At 44.5% G+C, this 18,231-nt stretch overlaps 1 protein-coding gene across 2 annotated transcripts in view; it reads right to left on the reverse strand.

Moving 5' to 3' along the window:
- The window catches only part of adgra3 (adhesion G protein-coupled receptor A3), a 43,361-nt gene extending 28,511 nt beyond the window's left edge, over nucleotides 1-14,850 (reverse strand). The window contains exons 1-2 of one of the 2 annotated variants that reach the window (XM_061251480.1): nucleotides 13,636-14,850; nucleotides 619-690 (exon numbers count right to left, since the gene is read on the reverse strand). In XM_061251480.1, the coding sequence (XP_061107464.1) occupies nucleotides 619-690; nucleotides 13,636-13,856 (293 nt within the window). In that variant the 5' untranslated portion in view covers nucleotides 13,857-14,850. The remainder of the gene's footprint in view (nucleotides 1-618; nucleotides 691-13,635) is intronic. The other variant, XM_061251481.1, reaches the window with a different exon arrangement.
- Between the last annotated feature and the right edge of the window lie 3,381 nt (nucleotides 14,851-18,231).

The following is an 18,231-nucleotide window of genomic DNA, read 5'->3' on the forward strand; positions in this document are numbered from 1 at the left end:
TAAATCATGAAAACCTGTGCGCACATGGCAAACTTATTTCCCACAATCCTCTGGGGACGCATCAGCAACAGATTTTCAAATTCTACAGACAGTTGCATCACTTTTGGCCGAGCGGAAACTTCTGTAAGAATCACTCGTCTACATATCAATTTAAAGTTTGCAGATCTGTGATTACTCCATCGCTCTCAGCCGACGCAGGGAAAACAAAGGTTCAGTGGGGCCTGTGTTTTAGGCAGGGTTCCTAAAGGGCAGGACAGGACAGAGAGAAGGCAGAGCACATGCCAGCCCTATTCCTGAAAAACCTGTTCAGAAACCCTTGTGTCCACCGGTTTGCATGTGATATTGGATTCAATAGGAATAATGAATCTTCAAATGTCAATAACAGGAAAGAAAAAAAAAAGAAAGAAAAATCTTATAAAATCTTACAATTAGGAGTAGCCTCAACAGTGTTTGTGTGTGTGTGTGTGTGTGTGTGTGTGTGTGTGTGTGCTATACACACACACACGTTGATATATAGATGTCTGTCGGTGAGAACATTCACAGCTAATATCCGAGGATCATCATTTCAGTGACAATGTGGGCAACCAGGCTCTTTTAGGGCAAAGATAATATACTCACAATCTTTCCAGTGCAGAGAGGCCAAGAAAGGAGCCATTCTTCAGTTCTTGAATTTTATTGTTGTTTAAAATCCTGTGGAAGTAAAAATGGCACAAAATGAAGTATTTCAGTAAAAGATAAATAAATTAAATGAATTTCTTTCAAATACAAATATTGATTCACCAATGCACAAATCCGCTGATGACAGATATGAAATTCAGTTATGAGATGGATGCCCTGTTTAAAATGTCCATTCATAGCTACATGTAACCACTTACGCATAATGTGGTGGTGATAACAGTATGATCATTAGGAATGGTTATTAATATGCATGACTAAACCCAACACAGGGTTGGGATCACCAGATAAATTATATCAACACCGACTGGTTTTCATTTATACATTTAATACACATTTTTCTTTCTTTTTTTTTTCTTTTTCCCCAGATAAGTAAATGTAGGCTACGTTATCTTCGGAAACCTCTCAGATCTCCTCAATCAAGATGCTCCTCAATGGGGGATGTGAGGAATGTTCTCCGGTGTCTGACGGGTAGCTACAGCCTCCATTTTGTGGCTTGTTTTGCTTCCTTGCTAGGCCGTTGCTCTGCTGCAGCCTCCCTAATCCTAGGCTCTGCACACCAGCCTCTATAGCGTACGGTTCAATCACGTATCTCAAAAGTGATAACGTGCATATTTTCCTTAAAACGATAATATCCAAACCCCCGAAGCCAGAGCCGGCTCGAGGTATGATAAACAGCCTCAGAGCAAGTATGACTAATTTACCACTTGTTTTCATAGCTTTATGTGCCGTATGAAGTTGTTTGAAGCAAGATTATATGCTCGACTGACCCTGTCAAACGTAGTTCTGATGTCTTTGATACTTTGATTAAACTGCAGTGCAGCACGGTACTGTGGCATCCTCTGAAGAGGTAAAATCGTCTAGTTCCGGTGTAGCCGCGCTCCCAGGTGTAACCGAACGCAAGTTCAAACACATTCCCCGCTTACCTCCCGAGAAATAAGTCTTAAAACGAAAAAGGTTTACTCACAAACGTGCACTTTCAATCTCATCATCTGTTCAAAACAAGGTAGGGGACGTTCTTTAATGAACAAAACACATTTTCTGAAGGCACAGCTGAAGAAAAACAGACTCACAAAATGCTTGTGAACGGAGAAGATTTCACACTCCCACACCACTCAGTGTCAATAAGTGTCTCAGGGCTTTCCCCGCTGATGCCCCGCCAGAGTGGCTTATAATGCAGGCCAATTAGGATCCGTGTGCTGGTGAACAGCGTCAAATAAACCCCTGTGCCACCGTTAAATCGGCAGTTCCTGCATCTGCTCTCACACATTAACAGCAGCGGTAAAATATTCTCGACTCATTTTCATCCCAACTGAAAAAGCAGTAAATTCCCTCTCCCATCCAAACAGTAGAAAATGATGGAGGGGGAGAGGAAAAAAAATAAAAAAAATAAAGCAGTAATATTTAGAAGAAATTTCCATATTAACCGCAGTGAAAATGAAACGGTCGCATTCGACGTGTGACGGGAATGCAGATAATCACCGGGGGCAATTATGTCCATAATCACGAGTCAGTCGACCGCACTGTAAGGAAAAAGAAAAACAGAGGAATGGCTGCAGAAACTCAAAACGTGAACGCACTGGTAATAAAGCTGGGGGTTGGGTGGGGTGGGGTGGGGGTGGGGTGGGGTCAGAGGAGGCCCCCCTCCCTCTCTACAACAGCAGACAGAGGCTCTTGGCTGGAGCTCCGTCAGTCTGAAGCTGCTGCTCTTTTTAAATACGTCCCCCCGAACACAGGGCCGCTTCACTGGGTCCGCACTACAACACGCAAGTGCAAATTGTCCAAAGCAAACCTACTGGTGTCCACGCGGGCCTGCGCAGCACGTCCTGATCCAAACCGCGCGGCGTCGAATGCCCGAGCAGAAGCTTTCTAGCACTTTCTAGCTTTCCTGCCGGCCACGTCTCACTGCTACATATTTTTGTTTGCCCCCCCCCCCCAGAGAAGGCTACACCGAGATGCCCAATAAAAGCCCTCAAGTCATTCTGGGGAGAGAGAGAGAGCCCAGTTGCGGTCGACATTTTTTCGGGCTTTGGAGGGGTAGCGCACCCAGGACCGACACCAGTATGCTGCCTTCCATTCCAAAACCTCAGCGTGCAGTCGAATAAGCCCAGCCACAAAACTCCAGATGTCGAAATTTGGCTCAGACAAACGCAGAACCATAATATTGTAAATAAATAATAAAGCGATACCGACAGTGGCGCTCACCCAAGGGTATACTGGAGCAACCACGATTTGCATTGTGAAACTACAGGTCGGGTCTGGATTCCTACCTGACGGCGTCATCGCGTTGGGGGGGCTCATACACAACTTTTCTGTGCACACCGCGTGTGAACGCGAACGGTGGTGTAATAAAACTAAGTGCTCAAAAAAAGAGAGTAAACTAAGGAAGGAAGTAAAGTAAATAAACCAGGGAAGTAAGGGTAACAGACGACAAAGGGGGGGGGGGGGGGGAGAGAAACAAAACAAAACACTGAACAGCTTGACATAAGCGTCTCTCGGCTGCGTGACCTCAGGAAAAAGCATGTTCTAATTATAGTCTGTTTATTGACACAAGACATCCAGCAGCCTCTCAGACGGTTCGGCGAGGCACGGTTACGTTCGCACACTGGGCTTCGCGTTTATGCGAGGCTTAGTTTGGAGAAACAGCGAGCGCGGAGAGACCAAATTGGGGGAAATTTGAAAGGAACGGCTGGATAAATGTGCTCGGGCGGCCTTGTGACTCCCTGGCTGTCAAAATAAATCTTTGTAAGGGGCTCCGTCAGAGTCATAAGCTCAGAGCTCTCTCCCATGACTGCAGTATGACCCCGCGCCGGAGAAAAGCTCTGAGGGCCTTGCTAGGTATTCGCTCCTAGCAGAACGCCCCCCCCGCCCCCGCCCCCCCCCACCCCCACCCCCCACACACACACACACACACACCCACGTTTACAACTCACTGCTGTCAAACCAGTCCGTAACAAGCCTCGTTTGGGCACCTCTGTGTACCAGCTCGTACCAGCCCGGAGGTTGAGAGGAACCTAAATTAGAGGCTGACAACAGTCAGAAGGAAAGGGCGATAATAACCGACTTGGGGTCTTCAACCTGGTCAGGTATTTTCACGTGTTACAATACTTGTTGTTGGTCTGTTAGGTTAACGTCACACTTCTTGACAATAAAATTGCCTCCTGTGCTTTCTTGGCGAGATCATACATTTGTATTCCAGATATGAAAGCTGATGGCCTAGACTTTCACAATAAGAGCATCTGCTAAGTGATTGTACTAGCTTTGGGGATGTGCATGCATCCTATATGTTTTTTGCCAGGTTATGCCAAGGTTCAGCAATCCCACAAAATGGACATCAGTTCAGGAGTTCATCGGTTCAATCTTCCCTCTCTCTCTACTGCTCAGTCTTCCTGTCTCAACTAGCTGCAAGAGAGAGGAGGGGAAATGGAAACTACAGAGGAGCAGACCTGGGTGAAATAATTTGGATCCAAAATAATTATGTCTATGCTTTACTGAGCCTGTCTGGCAAATTAGAACCCATGAAACACTCTCAAAGTGTCCTCCTGGTCCTCTTGGTTGGCTCACTTGCATAAGGCAAGATCAATCAAGCACAAAAAAGCATTTGAATCCAAAACAATTACGCAATTGAGCCAGGTCTGCAGAGGAGAGCCAAACCCTGAGCAGTGCAATCAGCCATGCAAGGTGAGAACCTCAACTGACGTCTCCACCAAGGCCCGGCCGCTCTTTCGCCAGCCAATCAGCACGAGCCCCAGACAGACGGGCCACTCCCACAGGAAACAGGGCAGACCCATCATCGCTCCACCAACAACTGGCTGTAATCAATCAATGGAACAAATCCTGCCATCGGACAGAGGCACCGGGGGGAAGGGAGTCTTTCCCGTCCGCTCCCTAACGGCCGCAGTTCAAGAGCTGCGGCACACATTACATGACATTATTGGCATTTGGCAGACGCTCTTATCCGGAGCGACGAACAGTTGATTAGACTAAGCAGGAGACAATCCTCCCCTGGAGCAATGCAGGGTTAAGGGCCTTGCTCAAGGGCCCAACGGCTGTGCGGATCTTATTGTGGCTACACCGGGATTAGAACCACCGACCTTGCGTGTCCCAGTCCTTTACCTTAACCACTACGCTACAGGCCCCAGAGAGCCGGGGTTGGCCCCGCGCTGCTGGGTGGTTTAGCCCGGGCATGCAGTGATGGACACAGGAATGCCTGACCAAAGGCTAAAAAGCCCAGCTCTCTCCCGGCGTTCCGACGCAGCTTAAGAGGGAGCGTGCCGCGCTCCGTGAACAACTGTGTCCCGGCACGTCCGGGATCAGATTGCCACCTCTCGCTCAAGCCTGCAATGGCCCCGCTTCCAGGAAGCCACGGAGGTGCTCTCGAAATAAACACACCGTATGTGCAGTTTCGCGGAAACTCAAATCCCATTTCAAAACTTGCTGCAAGACTCACAAACCTGCCAATTAGAACAACGTTTCCTTCCCACAAGGCACTCGGCTAAAACTGCTGATCGTTCACAAAGGCAACGGCCTAATCACTCACACATCCTGCCTGCAAACCTAGGCTATTCCCTGAGCACAGCACTGCAGTGCGGTCAGAATATCCAAAATGTGGCCCGATAGAATATCTTTGTGCATTGTAGTGCAAGTTTTGAATAATTTGAATGCCTCTACGTAAACCCAAAGTCCGAAGGAAGGGGCCCGACCACCCACACAGCCTGTGTGGAGAACTCAGCCATTCACAAACAGTGCAGACGGCACCTGGGCAGCTGACAGCCCCTTCCAGCTGACGGATCGGGAAACTATTTCAAAGTAAAAGCGGTGTTTTTCTACTCAAATTTCAAGGAACGTTGCGCAACAACGGCACGCGCTCACAGTTTTATTTTTATTTTTTAACTTGCTAAACGGACTTCGGTCAAAAGAGTGTACTATGCGGACTAATGACGCTAATTAGAGGAAATTTAATTTGGCCCTCTAACTTTAAAACTCTGAGCAGCGGTACATACAATGCGATAACAATATCCCATTGTTTTGTGAAGCTCGGTGCAGTTAAACAGAGACAGCAGGCTATAGCCCATACGCTAATGCAATAAGAGGACACAGACATATAGACTGCACGCTACCTCCTATCCAATCGTCCTTGACAATACGATTTATCGGCCACTCAAAACTGGTAATTTCCGGTGAGTTCCGTCTGAGAAGACACCACAGAATGACTGGGCAGAGATTTCTCATAAGGGACGGGGACACGCTGCAAATGGCCGCCACATCCCCGGCCTCACTGCCCGTTCCCGCCGCAGAAGAGGGACGCTCTCCGGTCGACGCGTCTCCGCGCCGGATCCTGTAAACAAAAGCAGACTCGATAAATGCAGACTCCTGGCTTTGAAAACAAAGGAGGAAGCGGGTTTGTGGCTGCTGTTAGCTCGTAAAAAAAAAAAAAATCGGCTGGGCTAACCTTCGGCCCCCCCCCCCTCAGCGGCGTGGAGCGGATTCCTCGGCCCAGACAAAGGGGGGGTCACCGGCAGCCTGCCTAATGGCTGAAATTGCAGTCGTCTCCCAAAACGAGCCCACCCATAAACCCCCGGGACGGCACGTTTCCGGAAGGAATGCGCCCGGACCTGTGGGAGAAGAGCGGCGTCTCCCGACAGGACAGGGCGAAAAACGCCACGGCCGTTTCCCTACCTTATAGCAGGACGACCCGACAAACGTTGAACTGAGACTGCCGTCACCTTCAGACTCACCCCGGAGTCATTGTGGCCAACAGAGCTCTGAAATGATAGCGGACAACCCAACATGCAAACGTGGCGGTGAGCAAGCCTTTCACAGTCAAATCAGCACTCTCATTCCCCCCGTTCGCCATTTCCCTGCTGCTAACGCTACTGCTAATGCTACTCATTGATCCGATGCATTTTTAAGGTTCTACGTTACTAACTTGTACTGTACGGGTGAAAGGAAATTGCAGTTGATGTCACCAAGTTACCATTAGAGCCTCAATTACACCTTTTTGATCTAATGTCTAATTACACCGTAGGAAATGCACATAAAAGTAACGGTGACTCACATTGACTGGAACATTTTTTATTCCCTTTTGCCTACTCTCCCTCAGGCTCTGGTGAATCTCGTCATCAGCCCACAAATATGAACTACAGTCTCAATGTCGGCCAAGATCAAATCCCAGCTGGACATCAGTGTTAACAAGCCTCTTATTTCAATGACGTTTGACAGCAAACTGCATCTTACAGGTATGTCACCATGTTCCTCCTGGCTGTAGTTCTGATTAGTGTAAAGTTGAATAGCATGATGGGAGCAGTTTCACAGAATGCACTGCAGACCTAGGTCAACTACAGAATTGTTTTAGATTCAAATACTTTTCTGTGCTCAACTAATCTTGCCTGGGGCAATTCAGCCAACCAAGTGGACCAGATGGTGAGATTTGCACTTTTTCAGAGCAATTAATTGGTTCCAATACACCAGACAAGCTCAGTAGAAAAGTATTTGAATCCAAATCAATTACATAATTGACCCAGGTCTGCTCCACACCAAGTTGCACACAGTTGAGTATCAATATTTAACCGTCAGGTTCTCCAGTATTCAGCAAAAACCAAATCTAATATCGGAATAAATGTAGACAGTATGGTATTGAAGCACTGTGTGTGAAATGAATTAATTCAACCCATTTTACACTGGGTAAAAATTAAAACAAATCCATTCATAGTCTGTTTAAATTGGTCTTTGGATGCAAAACGTGCCATACGAACACTTTATTAGGAACATCTACACCTGTACACCTACTTACACTCCTTATAATTATCTAATCAGCAGGGCAATGCATAAAATCATGCAGAAACGGGTTAGGAGCTTCAGTTAATGTTCACATCAACCATCAGAATGGGGGGGAAAAGGGAATTTGACTGTGGAATGATTGTTGGTGCCAGAGTGGTTTGAGAAGCTTGGAATTGCTGATCTCCTGGGATTTTCACACACAACAGTTTGCAGAGAATGGTGTGAAAAACATTTGAAACATTTGAAACATCCAGTGAGCAGCAATTCGGTGGACAGAAATGCCTTGTTAATGAGGGAGGTCAGAGGAAAAGGGCCAGACTGGTCAAAGCTCACAGGAAGGTGACAGTAATGCAAATAACCACACATTACAACAGTGGCATGCAGAAGAGCATCTTTGAACACACAACGTGTCAAACCTTCAAGTGGATAGGCTACAGCAGCAGAAGACCAATAAGGCTTGCAACCTGTAGTGTGTGCAAAAATTCCTCCTGAAATCAAGTTGCGAATACATGCGTGGAATAGCCAATCCAATATTCTGGGAGAGGACATTTTGTTCACAGAAGAGAATGCGTCTTAACACATGTTAATATGGCTTTAATGTGGCCCCACAAGGGTTAGGTAAGCAATCCGGTGTAGGCAGACAGACGCATGCCAAAGCCCTGACACAGGGGAGAATTCCAACCAGGGAATATTCATTCACAGCTTCTAATAAAGCAGCACAAAAGTGAAAACTTGGAAGTCAAATCATCGTGCTTAAGACTTCCGTTTTTTTATGAAACGCCTTGTTTCACATAGGAGCACTTGTGTTGTTGCAGAAGACTTTGAATAGAGTACTGTTTCCACTAGGGCATAAATGGTGCCTGGACATTCTACGGAAATCATAGGTCTCCACATATCGTATTTCGATTCCAGTTAGACAGCCTATTCACTGAAAGGCATAGCTGTTTTCAGAGCGAAGTGATCCCCTATACCACCCAACAATAAGCGTTTAAAGGTGTGCATATCAAATGCATTATAGCTGTACATGTTGAACATACCCCACCTATGGCCTATCCAACAACAAGTGAACAACTCTTACAAACACAGACTTGTAGCTGGTGTAATCCATTTATGAATGACAGAAACGTTGATCCTTTAGAGTACAGAAAGATGCCATTCACTGAAGCCCTCCTCCTTTCTTAGTTCACTCTACAGTCTGGCGGTTTTGTTTTTTTTACAGAAACACACAGGAAAGCTCAGCTCTGTAAGGCAGATCTGTACTTGCTATTCACAGGCCAGGCATGACCACATGCACTGGTTTAACAACAAGGCTCAAAGTGTGTGCAGATACGCTTCTTCCATGGAGAGGGTTCCAAAAAATAAATTTGCAGCAAAATATTTCACCACACTCCACATCAACATTACAATAATAATCCATTCTAGCATTTAGGAGTTTTATCCAGTGACACAGGTAACATATTTACCACATGCAATCCATTAAGACAGATCGACAGCTTACTGAAGAATTTCACATCAAGTACCTTGCTCAAGAAGGTACAACAACAGTGCTCCAGTGAGAATCAAACCCACAACCTCTTAATTACAAGCACAGTTCTCCAACCACTACACTAGGCTGCTGCCCCAGTGGAATGTTTAAACTGGTTTATGGCAGCAAAAAGAAATTATTTTATCCAAAAGAAAAAAAGGAAAAAAAACTGCCTGCGTTGGACCGGGCCAAAGTTTTCAACATGTTGGAACGCCTGGGCATCTCGCCGATTCTACACTGCAGTGAATCGCGGTGGTTTACAGTGCTCGAACGTACAATCAAATTAAAGTTACTCTGCGGAGGCAGCGGGAAACGGTTCCCTCTTCAAACCCAGCTCTCCGGCCCGTGGGAGACGGGCATCTACAGACAGGACTGCTCAGGTGCTGCTGGGAAGGGAACCCATTAACGCTCAACACATCCCGCTGAGAAACCTGAGCAGAGCCGGCCGGGGCCAGGGCCCGTCAGTCAGCCTGTGGATTCCTGAGCTGGTCTTCGACTGAGTCACCGAATGACAACTTCTCCAGAACGGAGGGAAAATACGCGGAATACTAGTGGAAATACTTCGGGGAAACATCAGAATGAAGTCCGCTCAGTAACAGTGGTGGGGTCCTATGAAAAAAAACAAAAAAAACCTGCATTCATTGAAGCCCATGACTAAAGACTTGACAGCTGACACTCTTCTTGCCAAAGGCAATGCATAGCTCAGGTGCTGATATTTAATTTAACGTTATAGTCAATAAAGTTATATTATCCTAGGTGTGTCCAAGTTTCTTAAAATCCATTAATGGTCCACACAACACATTTTGCAGTGGGGTGTCATATTGCTAAAGCTGCTATTGTGTGCTATGTATTACTTATCATTCTGTAACAAATACAGACTACATGCATCACAAGATGTATACACGGTAGAGTCACCATGATTTTGTTTATCAGTGTAAGTGTAGGACGTTAAAGAGATGCGAGATTGAATGGCTAGCACTTGAATGCGCTTGAGGCCATGCACATCTCCTGCCGTGTAGAACTTCACTAGAGCAATTCCCCTGCCCCGCAAAACATGAGCAAACCGATATACCCGATTATTACTGAAGCGCAATTTAACTTGTGTCTGACACGTCAGAGAAAAGGAATGAAACATTTTTATATCACCACATAAAATGCAGACCTCATATAAGCAGATTTACGATGTAGAACTACCGAATACAATCTGTGCACTGATCACACAGAGAAATAAAATAAAATTTATTTCCTAGTCAAATATTTACTGGTTTATTTTCCATTGTACATTTTTGCGAAATGGACCTACGGCTGAGTACAGCCCCACGGATATAACAGTAGGTCAGTAATACGTAACACTTTCTCACCCTAACAGATTTTCCCCCAAGGAGCTCACATGGCTTTTTAAGTTGACATACAAATAAATAAATAAAAAATGTAGGAGCACGCTACTGCATCGCAATTAGCATCATCAACTCATCAATCAGGAGCAGACGCTCCTAACACGGGAGCGCCGTGGAGCCCCTGTACGAGCCCCGGCCCCACCTGGGTCTTTCACAGCTTCACACCGGGGCTCAAACAAGCCCGGGCCGCACCGGCCGCCCCGCACATGAAAGGCGGCTATGTGCCGACGGAAACAGGAATGAAGTCCCTGTCAATACAGCTCTGACCCCAGCAGGAGGTTTCACACGGGCCAATTGTTTTATCCCGCCTGGCGAGAGGCAGGCTATGACCTGGGTGCAGAGTACGGGTGTGAAATGAGGGGGGGGTTTTGGGAATGTGTGATGGGCTGAGAAGCTTGGAGAGAATGGACCACTCTTCCTGGCCCCTGCCCCTCCTCCCCCACAAAAAGCAGTATAAACATTTCCGTCACCTATTGCCCCGGTCGACTAGTAGCAGAGGTCCTGAGAGAAACCGAGGGGAACGGAGTTTATTTTTCCACAGCGGCAAGGTGAGGCTGAGCGTCAGACATCCACGTTCCCGCATTTCCCATTCCGGAAGTCCACACTCAGGTCAAACTGAGTGAAAAAAAACCCGACAACTTTCCCCTATGGCCCGTATGGTAAAAGAAAAACAAAAAAACTATTCCATTCACATGGTCAGTGCAGCACAACACAGCTTTTGTTTCAGCGCAAATGTGATTTCAAGCCGATACCATCTCACTAACTTAGACAGGGCGCGTGGGTGGGGGGGGGGGGGGGGGGTCACGCATTTGTAAATATCATTATTCACTCGAGTGTCAGAAACTACAATCCATCCATCACAAGTAATATTCCGCACAGGACATGTTCATTCCTTCTTGCTGACCCTCCATTTTCCTTAGCAATAAGCGTTCCCTGTTGCTACACAGAAAGTCCAAGCAAAGACGCAAAGTAGCCTACAGAAAGGGAGATTTACAGTGTCCGGGAAGGGGAAGTGATTGATTTCCAGGGTCGCGGGAGGTTGACAGGAGCAGCGGGGAACCTGGCCGGGATCATGCGAGCCCAGCCCTGCAGCCAGCGGACAGCCCTAACCGCTCCTCCGCGGGACACTGGAGCAGGCTCGTAAAACCTCCCAAACCAGCGCAAAACGGGCAGGCCACCCATTTTACAGGCCGTTAATAGACACCCCAAGCCCTGGTCTACGCCGGACCTTTCTGTTACACTTGCATGTCTGGACAGAATTAGCAAGTCCATTTCTCAGCCCCCCTTCTCAACACCCACCCCTCCCCCAAAACAGCTATTCAAAAAAACAACAAGGAGGTGGAATAATTTCCAAACAAAACCTAATTATTTTCGTCCATGCCGTGGGTATGGTAAAGCTGGCGGAGAAGAGGGGCCGCTGGGCTGTGAGTATTTTACTCCAGCGAGTATGTGAAAGACATCCTTCAAATAAACAAGTTAAGTTGGCCCACTGTTGTCTCTGGAGGAAGGCACCATTTTCACTGCCATCTACAAAACATCAGTCACTGTCATGCCCCATGAGAGAACCCTCCTTAAGAAACACTACAATTTCACCTCACTGGCAACAACACAGGGATAAGTATTATGTATTAAACAACTTTGAAAACTACCAATAGCACCCTCTTTCCTTACCTCCAAGGAATCCAGGGAATAGAAGCATTTCCTTGAACTACCGAGGAATAGGACACTCATAATAGCTACTAAATTGATACAAAACACAGAACTTTCTAGGCATGCTTCAGAAGCATCTACAAAAATAAAAAGCACCCACGACAGTGGATATCAGATTAGGCCTAGGAAATGTGTGGGTTTTTTTGTTTGTCAGCCCGCTAAAAGGAAACAAATGTAAACAGTGAAAAAAAAAAAAAAAGTTCCTTTAAATCTAAAATGAGGCATTCAAATGAGACACTCCATTACAGGAGACTACAATACTTTTTATGTGTCGTTTTTTAAAAAGACTTGGATACTAAATTATAATTAGCACCCACAAGCAAGACTAATTCTCACCTTTAGTTTTTTTGCCCATTTGTTCATCTCAGCAGTTAACTCCGTTTGCACCTACCTACCCGAGTACCACAGAGCTGAAGAAACCTCAACTACAAAACCTTACTCAGTTAATGTTGTGATCAGTAAACTTCACTCAATAGTTTCTCATTCATACCCAAACCTCTACTACAAAGCTTTACTCAGTCAATGCCATGACCAGTAAACTTCACACAATAGCTTCTCATACATGTCCTAACCTCTACGACAAAACTTTACTCAGTTAATGTCGTGATCAGTAAACTTCAAACTTCAAACACTCAATGGTTACTCATTCATACCCGGAGAAAGAGAGTGTCTTGTATTCTTGTCACAAAACTACTTTGGCCAGTTTAAACAGACATGCTTAATTAGGCATGCAAGCAGCTGCAGTGATTTACAGAAATCATCTGTGCACAAGAACACTAACCCAGCAAAAAACACAGACTTTTGGTGCACTAAACAGGATGCATCTCCGTCAGCCCTGCGGCACTTGTATAGTGAAGAAAAGCATTGTAACAGCAACCACATACTAGTAAAGGGGGTCCAGAATAAGAGCCCAGATGAACAAACACTCAGTGGGGCCCCATAGGCGATACTCTAGTTTAGAGAGCACTGCCTGGGTGTCGAGAGGCAGTCGGTCTATTTTTTTTTCTACCCATGTCAGAGAGCTCAGAGTGGTCATTTTGTTGTGTAGAAATGTGGCAGTTGTCATTATTAGACAGAATACACAAACTGAAGAGATTCAATGAAGCACAATGAAGTGATGTCAGCAGCAGATGGCAGCTGACAATTTACAGACTACAGACAATCTAGGTTCATTACTCGTGACAAAGTTGCACATTACAACGTTAACGCACAAATAACACGCAGCCTACCGTCTTCAAGGCCAGTCAAAATACTCGATAATATTTGGTAGTCTTAGTTACGGGACAATAGCCGAGTTCCTGTGCAATCTGAACTTTCCTTTTCGCCAGTAGCCTAATGTGAAGGGTCAAACAGGTCAAATGCATCAAATCGCTGACTATAGGGGCAATCTAGATAATTCATATTTGTATAAATAAGGAGTCGTTTTTTCTGTGTTTGTGTGACGACCTGTATTTTGCATGTACGATGCATTTTGTCACCATGGGATGCTGGAAAGGAAACGTTCAGGACATAGTAAACGTAGCATCGCCGTTTCTTTCTTTTACTTACAGGGTCACTGTCCTGTTGGTAAACGAATCTGAAGGCAGCACCTGATCGAGGTCCATATTGCTGCACACCACCCTCTCCAACGTCGCTGCGGGAGAGGAACCTTTCCCAGTGTTTCTTTGACGTTCTTCAGATGTTTTACAATCAGAAGATATTGTCAGGCCATCGCTCGTCAAAAACAAAAATGCAATGACTCGCAAGACGTCTGCAATGTGGACCCTCATCTCTAATGAATATTAGAAATAAAACCGCGCACATAAGAGGGGGTAACTGTAAATCCAAACAAGATGAATGCACGCAAAATGTTTCAGGTGGTGTATTTTTAAAAACGGCCTGGTGGTCCACGATAATCCAGTTCAAATAAAACCAATGTTTCAGAAAAATGTTTCAGTAATGTCGCAACCACATCGTCCTCCGCACTGTAGCATTTCTCTCCATTTTTTGCATGGATTTGGTTGTATGTGGTCGGCGTCAATCAAACCGACAGACCGTCTCGACATCCTCTTTGTTTGCCGAACGGTTGGATTCAGCTAACGTTACCAATGCATCTCGTTGTAGCTCTCACTATGTCACGGGTGTAGAAAAAGTGTAGCATTTATTCTTGTCGGAGCGACAATGGTTACACAACACAACATGCAGTTTTAACTCCAGTTACATTTCCTTTGTTGCCAAGTGAGTGAAGCGAAGTCGGGATCTTGCTTTCCTTTTCACGAGGAGACAGCTGCAGTCATTCCACGCGAAGACTGTAACTTCAGAAAATCTGATCAAGCCCCAGTCGACAGAAAACTTTCTGGTTGCAGAGTTCATCCATTGAACAAACACCACAATCCACTCGTTACGGCCCAGTGTTTAGCTTAGGTATACGGTGAAGAAAAATCCGTTTTCAACAGGCTGATGAATAACTTAAAGTTCGCCTACTTTAACTTAACTTTTCACAGAAGTAGCGAGCGAGCTAAATCTTAAACGACGTCAAGCAAAAACAATTCCTAGCAAAGTAAGCAAACAAAACGCATAAACTTCTTTCTCATTTATAACGATCCTTTGAAGTTTGGTATTATAGTTAAAATTATAAACAGGTCGTACATTTAATGCCGTAAAAGTTGGCAACAACATTCAGGTTTTGTACTTTCTCCTGCGTTAGCGACTCCTCGATTCAGTCCTTGCAGTTATTCTTAAGCTATCCATTGGGAACTCCACTCTCACAGACGTGCCCCGGGCTCCATGTTGAAATTCCACCCCCTGACGTCATCACAGGTCTGTCCTTTTTGCGTACAACCTCCCATGAAAGTTTCATGTTACGTTGTACATCCAACTGTAATCGTTTTACAGTCAATGGGTATATTTTAATCGCCACTTTTCTTTATGAAGAAAGTACTGAAGCTTATGCCGATTTAACCATCACTGCAATTCAGGGTTTTAATATTTAATATTCATTTAATAATTCATACCAATTGTTTCCTATTATCACAGCTGGCAAAATAGTGGTCATCTGTTGGAAATCGTTGTATTCTCCAATTTTAATGTATAATTAATACTTAATCTTTAAATAAAAAAGATTGCCCATAAAATGTGTCTCAGTGATTTTTAGAAAGAGATTATTGAAATTGCGCACAAAGAGGTCAAAAACACAAAAACAAGGAATCGCCAAATTATGCATCCATCTTTGTTTTGGAAAAAAATATGTTTGAGCACACTGGGAAACCATCTGCAGTAGATCATTAATTAAGTTTATCTTGCAATTTACACATACAAAAAGAAATAGATAATTATGTGTCTAAATGAAATGTGGTATTGCTTTATTGTCCACCAAGCTCAGAGTAAGTATTGACATCTTCCAAAAGCCATGTTTGCTGATATACAGCAAAATCCTGCCGCAAAAGAGAAGTGTCTGGTTCACCACAGAACCAGACAAAGGAGTCTGTTGGGGTTCATTGTGATAACTGGTGACTGGACGTGGTTATGTGTATCTTCGGGGAATTCCAAACAGGATACACGCAGGGTGACCCTTTGGTCGCTTTGGTAATGTGTTAAAAATATCATGTTTGTCATAAATAAAAACAGTTTCGTAGTGTTTCTCATTAAAAGAAAGGCCGATTGTGTGAGTGATTGGTTGGTATTCCACTAACGCAGCCAAGTTAACTAGTCCATCCCCAACAAACAATACTGACAGATACTGGGCCTGTTGAATTGCGTTGAGTGTGCATAATGAATAAAACACATTGTTATGACCTTTGACTCATGATGGAATGAGCAGTCATAGGAAACAGCCAAACAAAATGGTGAATAATAATCATTCCTTCACTGGTTGATAGTAGCCCAGTACTTATGAACAGTAAAACTGAGTTAACAGCTTCACATTGAGATAAGGCTTTTAAATGGGAACGGCTCTTTTAATAGACCTGTGTTTTATTGCCTTTTAAAAATGTTCCATCCTGAAGCAGCATTCCTGTGAAATGGGAGTGACATACTTAGGCTGAGCGACACATACAGTACCTTCATAATACTGGAAACCATGTCCCTCAAGAGCACTTGTCTTGCATCAAGTCCTCTTCCATCTACTGAGGTCATTCAATTGTCTCTCTGAATTACCATTATAAATGCTATACCTCACAAATTTTGGCATCAGTATGGGCCTGACAAGGATTATGTTTAGTGCTACTATATCTATGCCACACAGTCCTTGAAAATACACTCAGCGAGCACTTTATTAGGTATTTATTAGACCTATTTCTTTTACTTATTAAGTCTTCTGCTGTTATAGCCTATCTACTTAGAGGTTTGATGTGTTGTGTGTTTAGAGATGCCCTTCAGCATACTACTGTTGTAATGTGTGGTTATTTGTGTTACTGTCACCTTCCTGTCAGCTTCGACCAGTCTGGCCCTTCTCCTCTGACCTCTCTCATTAACAAGGCGTTTTTGCCCACAGAACTGCTGCTCACTGGATGTTTTATTGTTTTTCACACCATTATATGCAAACCCTAGAGACTGTTGTGTATGAAAATCCCAGCAGTTTCTGAGATACTCAAACCACCCTGTCTGACACCAACAATAATTCCACGGTCAAAGTCACATCGATCACTTTTTTTTTCCATTATGAAATTGGGTCTGAGACACAGCTGAACCTCTTGACCATGTCTGCATGCTTTTATGCATTTATTTGTTGCCACACGATTGCCATATATTAAATATTTGCATTAACAAGCTAGTGTACAGGTCTACCTAATAAAGTGCTCACTGAGTGTATATTCACATAATGTTGCCTGAATAGTCTGTTTCGCTAGTTTATGCCAGAGTGACACAGGTAAAGTATAACAACGAAGGAAATGTACATTGAAAACAATACCTGTCATTTGTATTGCTGATATTTATCTGAGTTATTTATGGTCCCATGTCATCCTGCTTGCATGTCCTACTCTGGAGAATCTTAAGGTAACTTGAGAATTTTGATGGGATGTGCTGATGTTGATCACAGCCCCGTTTTTGTTTGCAGGCCGTCAAATAAATCATTCATGGTTTGAGCTTCAAAGGCAGAGCACTGTGCGGGCTTGAAAGAGAGACGGCATCGGCCGGCTCTTGGGTCCTTGCGCCAAGTTTCAACCTGACAGAGGATAAGCTCTCCTAAGCTGATCCCTCTGCCTCAAAGTATGGGTTTGTGATTTGTTTACATGATAAGTATGATGACATCACGTTGGTAACTTCAAATGAACTGCTCGAACAATGATGTTATGTCGGGATATGCCACGAGCCATGGAAACAAGGAGAGGAAATAAAACTCTTAGCATTTCTCTCTGCAATCTCTCAACATGTATAACGCACAATTTAAAGTGTAATGGAAGCCTGCTGATGGACAGGTTTTCCACAACACGTAGACACAACATGCGGGTCCACAGACGTTCTAGTGATTGTATACATTCCCCATCTCCCACAACTCAACATTTATTTTTGCTTACAGTACTGACTCAAACTAGAATACAAGAAAATGTGTTCACAAACCTTCAAGGAATTTTTCAAAAGACAGTGTTCCCTCATCCGAGAGAGGAGTCTCAAGGTTTTGCACGGTTTGTTTAGTGTTTTAGCTAAATAGATATGTTCTCAATGTGAATAATTTAGAGTTACATTCGTAAACATTGTGGGTATCACTACAGAGCTGTGGCACCTACAAAAGTATTGCTGTAGCCCATGGGAGGCACCATTTTGACTCTAAAAATGTTCCTTGTGAAAATATCTTAGGTGCTCTAACTCATAGACGAAAACCCCTTTTGCAAGCTTGAAATAAAATGTTTCCTCCTATAAAAGTCGAGCTCCTCCTGTATTGTCTGTTAATGTTTTTTTTTTTTAAAAGCCCATGGACAGTACTCACATTCACCAGGAGCTCATTCACTGCTAGTCCTGCTTTTTCCTTATGAGATGACCATGTGAAGGGACTAATAATAAAAAAAAAAGAAATAAGGCTCAGGTTGCCTGGGGCCTGTCATTCTTTTCATCTTTGTTATGATGAGTGCAATTAAGGGCCTTCACATTAGAAACTACAGCATCAGCCCCACAGTACATTCGTGTGGAATACAGGGTCCTCTTCTGTCCTGGGGCCACGCGGCTTTC

This window comes from Conger conger, chromosome 8 (assembly GCF_963514075.1).
Source record: "Conger conger chromosome 8, fConCon1.1, whole genome shotgun sequence".
Classification (NCBI taxonomy): domain Eukaryota; kingdom Metazoa; phylum Chordata; class Actinopteri; order Anguilliformes; family Congridae; genus Conger; species Conger conger.